This window comes from Papilio xuthus, unplaced genomic scaffold, assembly GCF_000836235.2.
Source record: "Papilio xuthus unplaced genomic scaffold, Pxut_1.1 DF828780.1, whole genome shotgun sequence".
Lineage (NCBI taxonomy): Eukaryota > Metazoa > Arthropoda > Insecta > Lepidoptera > Papilionidae > Papilio > Papilio xuthus.
In genome coordinates this window covers 4866404-4886258 of record NW_013529869.1, presented here as the reverse complement: position 1 = coordinate 4886258, position 19855 = coordinate 4866404, and the positions used below count along the sequence as shown (strand labels likewise).

At 39.3% G+C, this 19855-nt stretch overlaps 2 protein-coding genes across 4 annotated transcripts in view; one reads left to right on the top strand and one right to left on the bottom strand.

Annotated features, from left to right (window-relative positions):
* The window catches only part of mmd (disintegrin and metalloproteinase domain-containing protein mind-meld), a 188931-nt gene extending 172597 nt beyond the window's left edge, over window positions 1–16334 (top strand). For 2 of the 3 annotated variants that reach the window (XM_013326783.1, XM_013326782.1), the window contains exons 12-26: window positions 31–215; window positions 1980–2147; window positions 2803–3107; window positions 3437–3556; window positions 3787–3964; window positions 6025–6178; window positions 7682–7820; window positions 9704–9856; window positions 10266–10277; window positions 11113–11187; window positions 11756–11814; window positions 11917–12125; window positions 12234–12601; window positions 12785–13045; window positions 13671–16334. In XM_013326783.1, the coding sequence (XP_013182237.1) occupies window positions 31–215; window positions 1980–2147; window positions 2803–3107; window positions 3437–3556; window positions 3787–3964; window positions 6025–6178; window positions 7682–7820; window positions 9704–9856; window positions 10266–10277; window positions 11113–11187; window positions 11756–11814; window positions 11917–12125; window positions 12234–12601; window positions 12785–13045; window positions 13671–13851 (2567 nt within the window). In that variant the 3' untranslated portion in view covers window positions 13852–16334. The remainder of the gene's footprint in view (window positions 1–30; window positions 216–1979; window positions 2148–2802; window positions 3108–3436; window positions 3557–3786; window positions 3965–6024; window positions 6179–7681; window positions 7821–9703; window positions 9857–10265; window positions 10278–11112; window positions 11188–11755; window positions 11815–11916; window positions 12126–12233; window positions 12602–12784; window positions 13046–13670) is intronic. The other variant, XM_013326784.1, reaches the window with a different exon arrangement.
* A 1330-nt stretch (window positions 16335–17664) lies between these two features.
* On the bottom strand, window positions 17665–19088 carry Dnaaf3 (dynein axonemal assembly factor 3). The gene has a single exon (XM_013326609.1). The coding sequence runs from the start codon at window positions 19045–19047 to the stop codon at window positions 17665–17667; it is 1383 nt and encodes a 460-aa protein (XP_013182063.1). The 5' UTR covers window positions 19048–19088.
* Between the last annotated feature and the right edge of the window lie 767 nt (window positions 19089–19855).

Genomic DNA, 19855 nt, shown 5'->3' with positions numbered 1-19855 from the left:
GTTCTTTAAAATTCATTAAACAACCTGCAGGCATGGGCCACGATGATGGTCGCGAGCAATGCTTCTGCCGCGACTGGCACGGCTGCATCATGGCGCAGTCCATCGTCGGCCTCGAGAACGTACAGCCGTACAAGTTCTCTGATTGCTCAAAGAACGACTACATCAATGAACTGCGAATTGGACAAGGACTATGTTTGCTCAACAAACCCAACGAGGTAAGTTACTTTCTCGCCACAGTCTATAAATCTTACCTATTGCTGTCCTGGAGTCATTGCAGTGATCATATAATCAATGCCTTAGTATAGATTGCAATACTAAGTGTCGTTTAGTAAACAAACTAATGTGAGTACGCCAGTTAAAACATTATTAGTTTCATATAAAAATGGTTTAAGAAAATACAAAGAATAAGCATTTCATGTTTGTACTTTGTCGTGATGTCAAACAATTTAATTTATAAATGTGTTGCAATTTGAAGTTAAAAGTTTAAAATGTTATTCACACCTATTTATCGTATACGTAAGTATCGATGTCCAGTAAAAAGAGGTTAGCCCTCAGACGCCATTTATCTTGAAATATCCTGGCCTTAAGCCAGACCTGAGTCCGATATGCAAAATCTAAAGTGCTGATATATTTTCTTCTCTAAATCGAATTTAATCCTTTTAGCTTTAATAGCTTTCAAATTTATAGTACGGTAGTTTATAACAATATCAAAGTTTAGTTTAATACGACATCCATTTAAGAACTTTGTTAACCAAAATTCAATGCAAAGTTAAGTTTCAATTCTAACACGCTTGTATTTATTTAGGTTTTAATGTTATATTGCAAATAATAGATTAATTTAAAAGAAACGAAATATTTTAATTTCACTCATCAGACATATTTTAAAACAATTTCATCAAATAAAAAACAATATTGTTTGAAATTTATTGTTTGAATGTAGGAACAATAAAATCAATAAGATCCATTATCGTATAACAAAGAAGTCAAGATTCAAGGAAAACTTTCCGATTCAAATTCCGCGTGTCGAAGTACCGCGGCTTCGAGTTCCATCTCAATCATTAGCGCGTTTGATTCGAATGCAAAACAGATTTCCACCTCGAAAATTAATCAGTGAGACCGCATTGTTTGTCTGCGGGCCTCTCTTCCTTAATAAAAGTTATGTTAATGCGAGGCCGCGCGCCGGATTATCAGTTTGTTCGCGAATATATAATAACAGGCGCCGAGAGACCGAACCACTTTATTGGAATAAATTTACATAGCACACAACTAGGGCTGGCAAACCTGACTACGTTACCTGTAGATATAACACAATACCTGTTGTAACACAAGTTAGTATTACCTCTCAACTGTCATATAGTCCACAACTATGTGTACGATTTCGGTATTAAGTTAACTTGACGTTAACATAATACTGTATGTATTTCTTCTATAAGAACAATTAAAATTGCAAATGTGTCACAGTTGCGCCGTGCAAGGACTGAAAGAAGCGAAAGATGTAGACTGCATTAACAGTTCACTTTAATATCAGAATGTTAGAAATGTTTCGTTGACAGCCCTGTGCCAGTCTAATGCACGCCTCGCCTCGCTTCGATTCGGCATATACATATTTATCGGCAGATGATTGTACCTTAAAGAGTGTTTTTTATTTCTTTGGCTGCGGAGGCACGCACCCCTTTTCTATATTACACGTGTTCAAGGCCGCGTTTGAAAGCCTTCAATCCACGATCGACGCGGCGCGTTCAATTGCAATGTAAATTCAATAGAGGCGCTTCGAAATATATAGACATTCGTCGTTGCCCGCGAATATAAAGTTAGATCGAGATGTGGGCGGGCTTTATAGGCCTTTGTGGGTTGAACGTGGGATACGTTTTGTTTTAGTAAAGGTGTTGTATGTTTTGTTTGATTCACAAATATAGAACAGCGCCCTCTATTGTTAACACCACGACGTTTATTATAACACATTTTGTTATCTGGTGCAGCTGGTGGTACATCGTCAGTGTGGCAACGGACGGTTGGATGAAGGCGAAGAATGCGATTGTGGTACCATTTCGGAATGCCACAACCTCAACCCCTGTTGTGACCCCTTCACCTGCCGTCTCACCAAGGAGGCGCAGTGTGCGTCCGGCGAATGCTGCGAGAGGTGTCAGGTAAATTACACAGTTTTCGACCACCCAGCATATCCAGAGACCAAAAAAAAAAGATTATACAATATCCAGGTATTTTTAGTACAATGTATTAACGTTACATTTTTATTACGACCCTCTCATAAACCATGACAAAAACAAAATAACTAAGAAGATCAAAGCAGAATTACTCTCTTCGTAAGAAGAATAACTAAAATTGTTTCGCAAATATTTTTGTCGTCCCTCGAGATATTTTTTTGTCTCTAAATTCTGTTTATTTAAATTGACATCGCCAACAATAATTTGGTATTCAAATCAATTTCGTAATGGCGTATAATATTTCAGACGCTCATCGAAAATGAGTAACGCGATATTAAATTTAATTGCTCAAGCTATTTTCTGTTTTATTTTAAATATAATTGATGGAGATAATACCGACTTGAAAATTTTATATTAAAGTACTTAAAGGATGAACCCCTTTTTTCTGTTTTTAAACGTTTGAAAAAAGGATTCAAGAGAGATTATTAAGGGTCAGCCTTAATAAGTAAAACTTTTTCTTTTTTTGAGTTTATCTTATTATAAACTTGATTTAACTTTTAAAATCATATTGAGTTTCTCAAGTATTGTTATCAATTTGTAAAAAAGCTTTCTTATACATTTTACCTTTTGTCTCTTCTAGTTAAAACAACGGGGCATCGTCTGTCGAGAATCCTCAAACGAATGTGACTTGGAAGAGACCTGCACAGGGCTCTCAGGAGCTTGTCCTGTCGACGCTCACAGGAAGAATGGAGAACCTTGCGAAGCCGGCAAGGGGTACTGCTTTGCGGGACAATGTCCTACGCTGTCGTTGCAGTGTGAACGGATCTGGGGTCCTGGCACCATCGGCGCGGACAAGGAATGCTTCGAACAATCCAACACTAAAGGAGCGGTGACTGGCCACTGCGGAAAGGATAGCAATGGACATTACATCAAATGTGACATGGAGTGAGTGTATTTTGTAATAAGAATTGATAATTATGACCTCATCACCTTACATGATATGTAAAGTTATTTACAAAACATAATAAAATATCTCGGCCTGATAATTAGACCGACGATTAAAGAGTGTAACATGTTTCAATTGTATAACGGCTAAATATAACAGATTAAGATTAATCGATATTATTGATAATTTTAGCATCTACGGGACCTTCCGTGGATGTTTAACTTGTATGCAAGGCACAAATGATTTCTATAAAGTTTGTTAGTTTTTTTGGATTAAGACCTTCAATTTAGAAGATCATGATAACTAAAATAAACTTTTGCGTGTTCAGGAACGTGAGATGTGGGTCGCTGCAGTGCCAGCTCGGCAACCGGTACCCCGTGGTGCCCGGCATGGACGACTACTACACCAGAACTGTCATCACCATAAAGGGCAATGAGTATGAATGCAAGTGAGTACAGTCAAACATTTACTCTTGAATACCGGTCACCAGCAACTTCATCAGCACAGCATTTAAAAAGTAGGCTATAATATAGGATTCGTTTTCGATTTTACATACAGACATACAAATTGTAATATTATGTATAGATTACAAGTAAAAATAAAAGGAAGGAATAGTATGTTGATCCGGTTGAACTTAAAAATTCTTAATACTCATTACTTATGTATAAACAATTCCAGGGCTACAACTGGTCTGCCCGAGCACTCGGAGATCGGGCCGCTAGGGCTGGTGCGTGACGGTACGCCGTGCGGCGACAACCTCGTCTGCGTCAACCAGACCTGCTCTTCCATCTTCCCCTACATCGACCACACCAAATGCCCCACCGACCATAACAACCACGAGTGTTCTGCTAGAGGGGTGAGTACACTTTATAACAAGCAACTTGACAAAACAAAATCATAAGATGTAAAAACATTATTTTATTGTGTGACGAACTAATATTTGTATCAAGTAAGGAGATTTGCAAATGTGTTCCCTTTAATGGAAGCGAAAGGGATGTACAAAAAGATGACATTTCCTCTTTTTCTTGTCCTACATCTTTTCCTTATAAAATGTTATTTATTCTTCCTTTTTACTAACAACGTGTACCAGGAGATCAGATCAGAAGATTGTCGTAGTTAAGACGTTAATTTTCGCCGACCGCTAAACAATTTAGCGACCACAGCGCCACACCGTAATCCGTGTAGCAAAGGTGCCAGCCGAGGCCGAGCCGCAAACTAACCAGCGCCCTAGTTTAAATTTATTATCATTTAATTGGACCGACCTCGAGATAACATCGGACAATGTTCATTTATAAGCAATTATTTATTTAAATAACAATTAAACTACACTGAAGACTGCCTTAAGACATAAGACACTCCGGACAATCTTAAAATCAGTCAAATCATTTTGGATGAAGACGTCACACTGAAACCTCGAAAAGACACAATCCTCCTGACATTAAGTGTAAAAATCCTGGTTTATTAAGAAATAAACGGAAAATACAAAAGGAGATCGCTAAAAGTTATTTTAATAAAACTGCTTAAAATCAAAGTCAAGTCTCGTATCAGTTCAAATCGTAAATGTTACACATTTATTGTGTCACATAAGACCCCTATCCTGCACGGAATAAATGTTTTTACTGTCCTCTACACCGCTGTCCCTAACATACTTGTTACTTCGTAATTAGCACCTCGTATTGAATTAGTAAAATGGCCGCACAACGGCAAAGTTTCGAGGGTGGTTGCGTTTTAACACAAGTTTGGATATTATTGATTTGAGAAATGTTTGGTTATCCATGCAAAAATTTCCATGTGATGCCTACAAAGGTAGAGAAAGATCAAAGAAAGTATGGATGAATTGTGTGAAAGAGGTTATGACGGCTGATAGAGATGTATGGAGGAGAAGTACATACCGTACCGACCCTCCGTAAGGATAAGGGCAGATTGAAGATGCAAAGACATCCGTGTAAATTGCAAAAATGAAGAATTTAAAATTTACGCAGATAAAAAATTTCTGTGAATATAAAACTCCAAGTCGTAATTTATTTCCAAGACAAATCCAGGTATGATGAGTTTTATCCTTAAAGCTAATATCTTAAACCCGTTGTCTTACCAAGTGTAAGAGCATTCCATAATACTTTAATTAGAATGATGCAGATTCCCCTGCACTACTTTGCTCGTCTTGAAGCTAGATTAATTTATACTTAGACATTTTATTTTAATTTAAGTAAAATAAGTTAGCTCTAAACTTATCTTACCGCAAACAGAATTTACGTCTTCTTTGTGAAAGAGGTTGACAAGCAAAATATCTAATGTCAATTGGCTCCGGAAATTAATCTCAATTTATTTATAACGAACCGAGCTAAAGACAAATTTTATGTTACGTCATCAATTTTCGAATATCATTTTTTAATTGAGCAAAGATAAATAATGAATTTACCAAACTTTATGAATAATTACATAATTATCATTATAAAATCATCGGACAAACAAATGAATCAATCGGTGCGTATAAATGTGGTACACAGACCCTGCCTTGTTTTACGGAAGTTCGGGAATATATAAGTTTTAATTCGGCACCAATTAAACTTTGTCCGGGGCCGACGAGCACTATAAGCGATTTCAGCGGCCACTGATTTCTGTAATACGAAAACATTTCGCAAGCCAAGCTTCCGGCCAACGCCTCAACTAATTGACGAAAATTTGTGTTTAATTTGTACAAAACATTTTCGCCAACATTAATTTTGTATTTCAACAACAATTTATATATTATTAAAATGTTATTAAGGACACATTTGTAAAGCATGTTTCGAAAATAATTTTCGATTCACAATATTTATATATAAACGAAACGAGTTCTCATATGCCATATGCAGTGGTCTAGGGAACGGATTAAATACTTTTATTTTTAATTAATTAATTTATTTGTCTTTCCAGGTGTGTTCCAACGCCAACAAGTGTGTGTGCAACCGCGGCTGGACAGGACCGGACTGTTCGCAGCCGGACGCGTTGCCGCCCTCGCCGGCGCCCTACGTCCCTGAGAACACCACCAAGACCGCCTACAACATGACTAAGAAAGAGACGCCATATGGTGAGTCAACACCAGTACTATTTCACGAAACTATTATAATACATAACCAATTTAAAAACAAATTAAAATACTTGTGTTATCAATAATACTAGATGTCAAATGGAATTTGAGAAACATTTTAAAAACTCAATTATTTGATTATTTGACTAAAAAATTTTTTTTTTGAATCGATATTACTTACTCAGTTTCGTTAATTGGTCACTAAATCTTTATAAAGGGAGACTGTTAACGTCTCTGAGTGAGGCATTTAGAGTTAGAAATGTTTCTGATTGTCAACATGTTAATACATGAAAAGAAATTGTAATTATATTTAATGACAAAATTAAAATTTCTCTATATATTTGACGAAGTTAATCATAGTGTTGTTGCGACGACTGGGTTCGATTCCCAGTTGAGACAAAAAAAGTGTAAATAAATTTAATAAAAATGGAAAATGTTGTTTAGGTTTTAAAACTATATTCTTCATTGATTACAAATTTTGAGATTTGTTTAAATTTTTTCATCTATTAAGTAACAGAAATTTAGACTAAAATATAAAGTCAGTAATAATTAGAATATAAGTTATACTTATAACATCTACTTTCTATTCTTGTCAACTTGAAATTTGGCCAATTTTTTGTTTTTATTTCTATTTTCATTTACACTACTGTCGCTTTCTAAAAAACCCTGTTATAAATTGTTTTTGGTTGCATATTCTTCTGTTTTCTCTAACACTTTATTAATTTCTTCTTTTGCTTTTTTACTTTCAGGTTTCTCGAGAGGTTTTGGGTGATGGTTTTCTCAAACGTAATAATAATATTCATTTCTGGGAGCTACTCTTTTGTTAAAATGTCTTTTGAATTCAAATACTTCATTGGATTCAAAAAACATCACTATTTGTGGTCACCATCACTCATAACCGATCTGCAGCTCCGTCTACTAATTGCTGTGTTATGATTTCAGGTGTATGTCAGTCTGTCTGTACTATTCCCCTACTGTATTTACTTTGTACTGCTTATAAAAATGCAATTGGCCATATTCGAGCACTGCTCTTCCAAATTAATGAAACTTTATGAGAGTAAGACTTGTTGAGAAATAGAGTTTGGAGTAGTAAGTGTGGGCAGGGCATTGCTCGGAATGCGCGGTGGAGCGCGGGCGTCGCCGGCGCACTAACGCGCGGGACCCCTCTCTTGCAGGTGTGCACGAGGGGAATAAGATGAGCACCATGAACATGGTCATTATGTTGCTCGCGGTCGTGCTCTCCGTGTTCGTGGGGTTCGCCTGGATGGCGTACTGCTTCAGGTAACCGGTATCTCGGTGTTGTCGCGCTGTGAACGTCGTGTCGTATGGTTTTGTCGTTTCGTGTCGTATCGCATCGTATCGTATGTTACCGCACCGCACTGTACGGACCGCGGGGCCACGACCGCGAGCCCGCCGGCGCCGCCCGCGCTCGTTGGGCCCCGACCCCCGGGGCTCACCGACCGCAGCGGCTGCGCGACTCACGAACCTTCTCTTTGGGCGCAGAGAACTACCACGGCTCGAACACGGTATTCCTCGTGGCGGTGCTCATGTCTGTGGTAGGGGGGGTATTCATAGTATTTGCCCTGAGCGCTCTCTGCTACAGGTCAGTCGTAGTACACAAAAACTTCTCCCTGTGCCTAAGGTTAGTGAGCAGAAAACAGACCAAAGGTAGTCTTTAAGGAGAAATTTAAATCGTCACCTTCGTATACTTGTATGTTTATTTTAGACGTTAGCGTTGGTGTTTCTTTTTCGTATTCGACGATTGAGTTTATGTTTTGGTTATTTGGAGATTTTTGTCGTTTGCGTTGTGGTCGTAGAACTAGTCGGCGGGTGCAACTGCATTTGATCTGTGGTTCTGCGTCCGCGGCGGCCGGGCGTCGCGCCGCTGTGCCCGCGCACTCGCCGCGCACTGCCGCGCCGCGCCGCGCCGCCCGGTCGCCTGCTGCATGCCTACGGGGCTTTCCACGTCGTATTCGAGCGACACCTCGAAGCAAACCCTTAAGATTCTGGGCTCTTGGATGTATGCATTGGCTTATGTGAACTGTGACTCGTTTTCGTTTCCTTTCTTGGTCGGCGACCGCGTTGCCGGGCCCCGGGCGCCGGGACGCCCCCCGGTTCCTGGCGGCGCGGTCGCATCTATATCTTCCCGTCACCCATGTCCCCCGCGCCTCCCGCCTCCCTCGCGCGATTATTAAACCAAAATTACCGTTATTGTGACACCGCGTCCCTCTGACCTTCACTGCTGAGGTATGTACATGTTGCAAAGAATATGGAACAGAGAGAAGATATAGATCCTTCGACTTGACTTCACCGACCATCACCTCTCAACATCACCACCGATATCTATCAACTCTTGCACGAGAAGCGAATGTGCGATGCACGGAATCTTCTTTCATGCAGCTGTCTATCTAGTTAGCTACGCCTGATGTTCTGTATTTAACGTATCAGTTGTATCTTTCCATTAAAAAAATTAAAAATAGATATCATCAGAAGTTTCTTTCCATTCATTTAGATAGATTATGTTCAGTATAATTTTTCATAATTTAATAGAGAACGTCCATCTTCTGATGATATGAGTAGCATTAGCGAATAGATTTTACCTACAATCATATTAAAGAATTACATCTATTACTTCGTATTTAACATTTTTACTGGAAAGACGCTGAAATCACTAAGCTAAGATCAATCTTACGATTATGTTACCATTCGACATTAATTCCCATGAGGAATGAAACGAAAAGTAAACATGTAGTCAGATTCAAAATCTTTCAATAATTTTTACATTGATTAAAATATCCAAAAGCGCCAGCCTCGCAATTGATTAAACATATGTTACTCTTGAATACTATGGACAATCAAAATTCTAACTTTCAGAATAATTTACAAGATAAACTATTAAAATTGTATTAAAATCTTTCATAGTACACAAGAGTAAACATTATTGAATAAATTTGCCAAAGATAAACGAAAGCTGATGCCTTAGACTTGATTTTCTTTGTAATATAGCATTAACAAAGATTAAAATGGAAAATGTCTTAATGCTTTGATTTTAAATTGACCATTATGAAGAATTACAACATCTCTAACATATTCTGAATTAAAAAAAAAAACTAGATTTCATCACAAGACCTTTTACATGTTTCTGTGAGTAAATAAATTACAAAACTAAATTTATTATTAAACTTGTGGAATATTACTGGGACCAAAAAAAGAAAAGCGTTTTAATGCAACGAATAACCATTAACTGGATAAAGGTTAAGGAGGATGTGAATAAGAAAATTCCCGTAGATGGTATGTCGATGAAACAAAAGGCAATCAGCTTTAGTTATCTCAGAGAATAAATTCAAAATTTTGAAAATTGAATAGAAATCTCTTTGGAAACGAAAACTAAAATCGAAATTACAAAATCAAATCCCTATTAAATTTGGAGGTGTTCTCGATCCCTTTCATTGGTGAAAACTAGCTCAATGTTATAAACGTAATCGATTGATCTGAGTGTGCGTTTCCACGCCACGCCTGCATCAGGAAAAAGAGCACGTTGCCGAAGTACGATCCGCCTTACGTCAAGAAACCTAACCTTGGCAAGAGCTTCCCCGCCGGCTCCACCGCGTCCAACAACTCGCAAGAGGACATCTCCCTCGACGGCGGCAAAATGCATTCCTTTAACAACACATTCAGGTATGACATCAGCCATAACTCTCCTGTTATCTAAATTTACGTTATCCCCTGTCTCACTTCCAATTCCGTTAACCATGTTTAACACTTTCAATCTAAATCTAAACTAATTCTACGTTTTATCTTTAAATATATTTTCTACATCTTTAAAATAAACAAATCAGTTTAACACAAAACATTTCTCACTTTTCATATCAACTCACAACTTCTCTCTAACGGCCAACTTGATAATTTTAAACGAGTTTCAGACGACTTGTTACTTATCTGATTATTTTATCTTTTTCTATCTTATATTTTCTTCATTTATGTTGTGCTGAAACACGTTTATTTCTTACAAATATCCTTTGTTTAATTTGTTCCCAAAATTAAATTATTGTTTCCTCTTCTAAACGGATCTGGTGTTCTCAAACAGAAATCTTTTAAGGTATGTCGACGCTTGCCGCAATTCTCTTGCGCCTCACCGCTCTATTACAACTTTTTTTCACACGATTTTCGCTTTTATTTCACTGAGCTTAAGAATGCTTTGGTTGACACATTGACTAGTTCACCTTTGAAATCCTCATTGAATACAGTTTTTAGTGTGACCGAGCACATTCACACATTTACTTACGCGTTAAGAAGACACGCTTTGAGTACATATTTCTCTGTATTATACATGAAAACTTTTTTCTTAATTGCATTTGACTTAGATTTAACCTGCATATGAGTATATACTAGTGAATTCGTTACGATACAATCCTACTTACATATCATTTGACAAAATTGCTTCGTAACTATAGCACTACGACAGTTCTAGGTAAAAATAATAAATTGATGATTTTTCTTTGATACTTCAACTTAAGATTTTGGTACTAAAAGTAATATAAAGATAGAAATTAAAATAACCACACACGACAGAAAAACTGTCTTTAAACCTAAATTATAATGCCACAAATGTTAAACTCTTCTAATATTTGAAAACATAGAAATCAGCACTAAGCTGTGAGGAAAAAGTTATTGAAAAAAGGAAACTGTTTTTTAAAATTAATTAACTAATTATTCGAGGTTGTGTAAATATATTAATATAAGGAATAGACGAAAGTGAGAGAAACAGTACAATGAATCTCACTAAGTAAACGTAGAATGGAACTTAGCTGTATCTCAGAACCCTGTTCAAACAGTGTTACCATATCACACGAGTAGCATTAGGTTTGCAAACTTAGGCTTTAACATAGTACTAGTATGTAGGAATAGATCATTTTAAGCCTTGAAATTTTCAGCCGCGGTGATTCTCAGCGCGTGATCTTCAAACATGGAAACCATATGTCGGGAGCAGGCAGTACTAGTAGATACCCGTAAGTAGATCGGTTAAGACGATGACAGAATGCAGGATGAAGTATATTACGGCCTCTGCGCATTGTGCGGTAAACCTGAACACAGTCAGTCGTCCAGTTTGTACCAAGAATCGATGAAATTGTAATATTCTACATGTTACTAACGTCCAATGGGACAGTTTCTATTCAAACAAAATATACGGTTAAGAAACAGTTTGCAGTCATTTTCAAGCGAGCGGGACGGCTGACCCCTCAATGCGTACGTCGCCTTAAAGCATTAAGCATGGCACGGCACAGACCCTATAGTAGTAGGCACCGACTTTTAGCCATGCCATAAAGAGACGGAGGGCTAGAGACGGCATACAATAAATGTAAACTCGATTAATTAAAGTTTGAGTATACTGGATAACGTTGGCTTCACGGTAAAAAGTTTCCAAGAGAGAACATCCATTGTTCATACATTATGCCATTGCCCATTTCATTTCATTGAGCGCTCTACGCTTTTGTGTATTATACCTACACAAACCTTCCGTTTAAATATTCTTACCTTTGAATATAATTATTGTCAAAAACATTATCTATGTTGCAGAGATCACAAACAAATGAAGCGAGTTCATTCCGGCAGCGAGGACGAGCCCACGCATTCAGGTATGTTACTTCTTAATAATTACGTTCTGAAACGTAAAAAAGTATATATTTGGGCTTAAATCTTAAAATAGCTAATTGCCCATTTTTTTTTTCTATTTCTAGGTGAAGAAGATATAGCATTCATAGACGTAGCACCCAACTCAATGGCCAAGCTTCCGGAAAAAGGAATCCTCAAGAAGCATGGCTATGGAGCTGTGGATGGCAAGGACAAATGGGGAGACGACTCCCAGTCGGAGCAGCTGGAGGCAGGCTCGCAGTCCGACGGACAAGAACCTTCGGGCGCTGTCGCTGATATGGAGTATAAATTTAAAGTAAGTTTGACGATCCTGTAGTTGTAGAACTTAAGTCACCTAACTCGAATTTATTGATTTACGAGTACTTTAAAATGTATCTACTAAATAAAAACATATTTCTTTTAGGACTTAAACGGTTACCACGAGAATATAATCGTGGCCCTGAAGTCTGCGGCCGCCCAGCGCGCCAGCGGGCAGGTGGCGGTAGGATCGGGCGACCTGCGGGCACTGCAGGAGTACGAGTACAAGCGGGAGCGCGCCCCCAGCGCAGAGAAGATCCACGAGACAGAGTTGCGTCGTCAGCGAGCCGGCGACGAGGAGGAGGACGAGGCACCACAGTGCGGGCCAATCAGGATCAGGAACCTGGAGGATCTGATCCGGCAGCTGGAACACCACTCCAGCCGGCACATGAGCCCCTCCGGCTCCGAGGACATACGGATGTCGGAAACGGAGGCGGACAGACATTATAGGATCGAGCCGGGGGAGGTGCCCGCGTGAGTATGCTTTTGTAAAACATTGTTGTGTATGCCAATCTTTCATGATTATCCTTGGACATTCATGTCAGAAGTACTTTTTATGTTTTACTTTGAACGGTATCTACAAATATTTAACGAATAAATTATTTACAATTTTTGATCAACAATCGATGCATCTATTAAAAGCACACATAATTATAGGCGTTGCCGAGGTCGCGTCGGTGAGGAGGAGTCGCGGTTCGCGTACCCTCGGTTCCGCGGCAGCGCGCGTCATCACCCTGGCATGTACGCTGGCGGGCCGTCGACGGCCGTGATGCACGGGGCACACGGGTCGCACGTGGGTCACCCGGGGCACGTGGCGCATGCGGGGCACGCGGGGCACTCGCGCGCGCCCCCTGACGACGATGCGCTGTACGAGACGGCGGACGCGGAGCGGCTGCGCGACGCCCCAGACAGCGAGAGGTGAGCATCGCATTAAACACTTTTTTATAATTATTATTATTTTTTATATTCTCTTGCAAAGTAATAAAAATTACACCAGACACGATGTGCCTTTGAAAAGCTATTTATAGTCGAGTCATAATATATGTCCCAACAAGTTAGTAAATAGTAAAGTTCATAGTCGCTAAATGGATATGTAAAACTATGTTATAGCGCACAAGCCACTGTCATGATGTTGGCATATTTAAAATCCATCTCAGTTCGCTGCCACTTACAAAAACATATTAATGACATATCAACATAATATTTACCACTTTCATTGCAGCACCAAGACACTGTGCTAGGACTAACCGGCGGGCTCCACGGTCTAACTCTTCAACGTACTAAATTTTTTATTTAAACAATTTTAAAGTTATCAAAAATTACAGTAACAAAAATAAGAGGATGATAAGTAAATCTTGCATCTCTTAAGAAATTCGAAAGTATTGGAAAATTTTAAAAAGTAATGTGTCTACATTTGACCACGAATAGATTACAGATGAATGTAAATAAATGAGAATTGGCTTAGCGGCGCGGGGAGCGTAGACCCGGGAGCCCGCGGAGCGCGCGCCTGCACTGTCCCTTCCTCTTCTCTATCATTTTCTAGTGATGAATTTATTCAAGCTCAACAACAGTTAGCCCGGTGGGCGAGTGAAGACGCGGTGCCGGTGGCGGCGCGCGAGTACTACCCCTCGCCGGCGGGCAGCGAGAGCTCCGACGCGCGGCACGGGCCCCACGCGGCCCACCCGGCTCACGCGCCCGCCGCCTTCCCCGAGTACAACCACTGACCCCCCGCGCCCCGCGGCCCCCGCCGGCCACACGTAGCCCGTTAGCACCGCACCTAGAGCGCGACGCAGCGTCGCCTCTCAATACGTATTTCGGTGAACTGTAAATATAATGCACATATATAAACAATATGACTGAAAAATATAATATTGATGAAGCTAGTGTAGCCGCGAGGCGAGCCCGCGCCGCCCGGGCCCGCGCCTTCTTACAATGTTTATATTCGTTCCATAAATCGATACGCTTTACTCTTATTATATGTTCTGCGGGTCCGTGCGGCGCCGGCGCGGCCTGCATCTCTAAAGTAGCTTTAAGGAAATCATCATTGTACGGACGTAGCGTAAGTGTTGTGCGGTGCGACGCGACCGAGCTCGCGCCCCGCCGCGCCCACCGCTCGGGTGGCTTCCCATTTAGATAGGCGATTAACAAATTGAGCTAAATGTAACCCTAAGCGAAGCTTTAATGTCTCAGTTTGGTGAGCACCGCGACGAGCTCGGCCGCGTCACTGAACTGTGAGAGTCTACATTTAGTTTAAAGTTTCCGGACGTTCGCGGTAGCGACGGCGGCGCTGTGAGCGGGCGCAGAGGGCGCGCGCGACGCATCCGTCCCGGAGTCACAGCCCGCGCGCCCCCCGCCCCGTACGTTGCGTCCCGCGCCTCGCTTAGGGTGCTCGCACACTGAGCTCAATGTGTCACATGACGTTGTAATCCAAAAACGTTCTAAACACTTTTGTTGAATGTCGTTATATTTTAAAATTTGTTAGATAATAAAATTACTCGCATACAATAAAGTTTAATTTTACAACTATTTATATAATTTGTTGATTTCTATATGTATACAAGATATATTGTAATATGGATATTTAACGTTATGTAATGTACGCTATTTAATATTTTAAAGCTTCAGTCTATGAGAGCTCGTTCTCATTTCAAGGGTAAAAATGACACCAATTTATCGCTCGAGATCTCACTCAAGGAGAAAACAATAAAAATAACATAATAGTAAATCTAGTTTTGAATTTCTCAAATTAGCTCTCGCACACCGTGCACTAGACATTTTTATATCTAGCCCATAATGTACACAAGTTCTAAATAGATTCAGTATTGTGAATAAAGTTTATTTGAAATTTTACCAAAATATACACTATATAAATAATAAATATGATGTTTACGATTGTATTGACTCTGAAACGAATTTACGTCAGAACATAGAAAGGTGAAGAGTCGAAGTGTTATGGTTCAATTTACGTTTGTTTGTTTGTGAACGAATTAGGAGGTTATTGTTTCCATTCGGAGTTACGCTAGGCTAGGTGGCGCCGCCACGAATATTAATCGTAGGTTAAAGTACAGTTAACGTATTGAATAGTGACCGCATCCGGCAGGGCCCGGCTACGTCCGACTGCGTCCGGCTGTGTCCGGCTGCATCCGGCTACGTCCGGCAGTCGCGCGTCGGCTCTCAAATAAATTAATCCCATTAGATATTCGTTATGATAATTAAGAATTGAATAATATTGACGCGTACAGTACAGGGTAGTCGTGATCAGTACTGTGTGCCGGCGCGGCGCCCCCGCCCCGCCCCGCTCCGCCTCGCCCGCCGCTCGTGGGTTCGCGTCGCTAACGACACAACACTGCCTGTTAATGATGTGATTAGAAAAAGTGTATCGTTTTTGAATTAAATTAAGAGACGTTGTCCTTTACATTATAAGTAATTGTAATCTATCTCTACATCACTTCATCTCATACTTATCCACGAATAAAAATGATCTCAATTCGTCCTAATGTTGTGACTTTCCAAACTAATCATATCCATAGATGACATTAGTCGTAACTTCTTTATTGAACATGTATCTTACTGTTTATATTAATCAAGCTTTATTATTCTATATAATGACTGGTATGGGTCTTGGTCATCATCATTATCATCATCATCACTTGAAATCCACTAGATAGGTAGGCAAAAGTATCTCTGTAGATTTATTTCTCACAAGAGAAAACTCATCTACTTAGTTTATCAAGCTTGCATTTAGTAAAGGACAACTCAGTAGTTTGTAGAAGAACCTTCATTGCGGTCGAACGGCACCAATCGTTCAAGTGACAGTAACTGCGAAGAGGTGCGCGGGGAGCGCCGGCCGGCGGGCGACGCGTGCGCGCGCTCTGGTCGTACGGACCCGTCTGCGTTCGTGGCCCGTATTACGAGAGCCGTAAGGGTGATTTTGAAGCTGCACAGATGGTACGTAGGCCTAACACGTCAATTGCGGACGGCGCGTACACCGCCATTGCTCAGGGCCGTGTTCCGGCTGCCGCGGGGCGCGCTTAGGGTCCTTAGAAGAATTATTATGACAAACCCTTCGCCCGCGCCCCGCTGTCGGCCGATAACGATTCGGGTCATCGTCACCGAGGGCTTTTGTATCGCACCAACTGATGTCATGATATTTGACTGTATAATATTGTAATATGATTTGTAGATTTAAGAATGGGTAGAAGTGAACGCACATATGGATAATATTAGTTCGTGTTATTTTACTAAATCTTTTTTAAACTAATTTTGTGTATTATGTTTGTTACTTTTTCAATTTCATAATGTTACATTATTTGAGTCAAACTAATTTATTTGATTGTTAACTTGTTCGTACTTAAAATTTTACTTTAGAAACATTTTTATTTATGAAAATATATAATACGCACATTAAGTTGTCAAAGTTTTAATTTGAAAATTTGTACTAATTACTAATTAGCCAATGCTAATTTAATTTATAACGATTTTGTGAAAACAATTGTTAATTTACTGTATTTTAAATTACTGTGTTTCGTAAACCTTGATGTGTTGGCTTAATTTTTGCATCCTTTAATAGAATTTATCTCGATAAGATTTTATTTAAACTCTTGTACATTTTGTTTTTTTTTCTAAAACATAATCTTAATACTGTTTCGTTAATGATGACTTCGGAAGCGATTGTAGAGTAATGTATGAAATGATTATGATTGTCCTAGAAGTCATTTAAAGAGGCTTCTAAACCCTAAGTCTCAGGTTTATGTAAAACTGCCCGATAGGTTTAGAGACCAGGAAGCAAGTTAGAAAGTCTAACCGTCGGCTTCTACTGCTGTTGCACCTGTAAAAAAACATATTGTTATCTCTGATGTTTTCAAAGGAGGTAGGGGACGACTATATGTTTATATGGAGTGTTTCGGTAGTGAAAACTCACTTAGACTTTTAAGATATGCGATAAAGTAATGCTCAATAAGTTATTCTGTTTAAGGTGACGATAACTCAGTCGTAGAACACGCCGTACTAACTAAATTAGATATATAAACGTTAAGCGATATTATGTAATATAAAAATACGAATTTTAAACGAAACAAAAAAAAACGTTGAAACGTTGTGTCATTTTCCGTTTTTGTTTTTGGTCCTTGTAAATATATTAAAGTATATGATTTATTAAATGAATGTAACATATTAATAATGAAAGGAAATAGATGAACACAAATTTTATCTAGTTGTTTTATTTATCCTCAACCATACAGAACTGTGAACAAGCTGCAAACAAATAACATCTTATAGAGAACATAGAGAGACTTAATCTCATCACTACGCTTGCCAGATTTTAGACGTCCACTATAAGCGTATCTTCTGTGTGCTCGTGTCATTGCACCGGTATTACAAATTATTCCTGCTGACTCTATCACTTTTAATATAAATACATTTTACTTAAACATATAGTAACATTAACAAATCTAACGAATAATTTTATATATCTGGAAATAAAGAAATATTTTTATATTAAAGCTAATAAAACAACGTTCAAGTTAAGTCATTTAATTTTACACAGATACATCTGTACTTTCACTTTTCCTTCTAATTAGAAACTTGGCAAAGTCATCTTTTTCGGGATCGAATGTGGATTTCTTGTCGCACTGCGCTGTCGCCGCGGCCTGCTGTATTTGTTCGCCGAAAGCTTTTACGTCTTCCTTCAAGAACTCCACCAAATATTTACGAGTGTCCATAATTACCACGGCATCATCTCTCGCCATTGACCATACGCTAGGCTTTACGCGTGGGAGCATATTCTGCCCAACGAACACCCCATGGAACAAGCCTTGAAAGGGAGGCTTGTGAGGATACTGATCCAAAGCAGACAGAGAAAGAAAATGAACCTTACCGTAATCAACGTTAATATAAGTATCGCGGTCTTCTCTAAGCAATAGAGGTGCTTCAGGCACACTCTCAGATATCTTGGCGTCGATCTGGCTCATCACCACCAAACCCAAATTCTTCTCATCCTCCAAGTTCATCAAATTAACATCAAACTTTTGTCGATTTTCAAGTTCGTACAGCATCCGCATAACGTTACGCTCCGATACATCGGTCGCTCTCTTAAAATTAGCACCCTGAGTAGAACGTAACATATCCTTATCCTCGCAATCCAATCCATACGCGATGTATGGAGACGTCACAATATCTCCGAGATATCCGCGATGCAAGTATCTCTCTCCGCATTTGTACGCACCAGCTGCAAATGTAACATTGGGCCGACATACCTCCGTTTCCAGCCAAGTAAATGGCACTCCATGTTCCCTAAAATGCTTATACTCCTGAAAAGATATTTGCTTCGCTATTTCTCTCAGGCGCATGTGATAGTCCCAGTCGTAAACACCAGCTCTGGTGTCATATCGCAAGCCGAGACTGTGTCGCACACGATGCTCCCAGAGCTCGCACGCGTTAAACTGATTTGTATTTCCTGTTGTCCAGAAATTGAATAGATTCTCTATGTAGTCCCTTTCGCGGTATTTCATCTGATCTATCGATATACACGGAAGGAGGCAGCTCATGTACTCAGTGTTAGTAATCATGCCAATTAGTTGACGTGCTTTGGCGGATAAATACCTGGAGGTAGAAGGTCGAAGTAGAATGTTTCCATATACTTCCAAGAACCGCCTGGTCTTTTCGAGTAGACCACATTTCGTCGTTCTTTCCAAAGCGAGGGACATTAGTAGAATTTGTCTGGCAATGAGCTCTGGACAACCATCGACGACAAATATGTTCATGTAACGCCTCGTATGGCGGTATGCTTGGGACAGAGTCTTAATAAGATGGCGCGCATCACAGCCACCGATAACTAGGAAATTGAGCTCATACGAGTTTTCGTCTCCATGTTTTAAATACTCCTCTTGCAAATCTAGCGCAGGACTAGTCCCCCAGAACATTTTTGTCTCGACACAACAACGATCGACTGAGAAATGGCCAAGTTGTCAATGTCATAACAACGTAAACAAGCACTGAAGCGTGTGCAGTGGGGGGTTGCCATGGAAACAGGCTATTTATGACACTGTGTCTTATTTTTTCACTGCACTCCTCGGGGATGCGTCCACTTAACTAATGACCTGATAATCTAGAAAGCCAGTCAAACGATCATTTAAGTATTGATTTTATATAAGAAAGTCTAAATTTATGTCCAAGCATATAAAATAATGGAACCTATCGCTAAACAAAATACATAATACGATTAGCATACAAAATGGCTTAAAGATATGTGTGAAGTCAACCAACCCGAACTTGGCCAGCGTGTTTGACTATGGCCTAATCACCCATAACTTTGGGTAGGCTTCGAACTCCTCGGTGGGGACGTATAGTGAGCTGATGATGATGATACAAAATGGCTTGACGGTACATAATTTTTTTTTTTACCATTTTCATTTCGTGGACAAAATTGCGTTGCGGATGATTTTAGGTAGGGGTTGGTAAGACACAAGAAAGAAGTAATTCTAAGACGTAAATTTTTTATTTATATTAATTTCATTTAAATAAATTCTTACATTAAATGCCTCATTATACTAATTTAATAGCAATATCGTTTATTAAAAACTAATTTTGTTCTGTACAAGAATAATATTATTTACAGCTCTCCTTCCAATAATACCATAAATAGTAGATAAGTATATTTACTAGATAAATAAATTAAAAATATATTTAAGTAGTCTTTGTTAAAATTAATAATCCAAGTTTATTAAACAA

Excerpts from the sequence above, each read along its gene's own strand:
- Dnaaf3 (XM_013326609.1), bottom strand. The coding sequence starts at position 19,047 with ATGTTCTGGGGGACTAGTCCTGCGCTAGATTTGCAAGAGGAGTATTTA.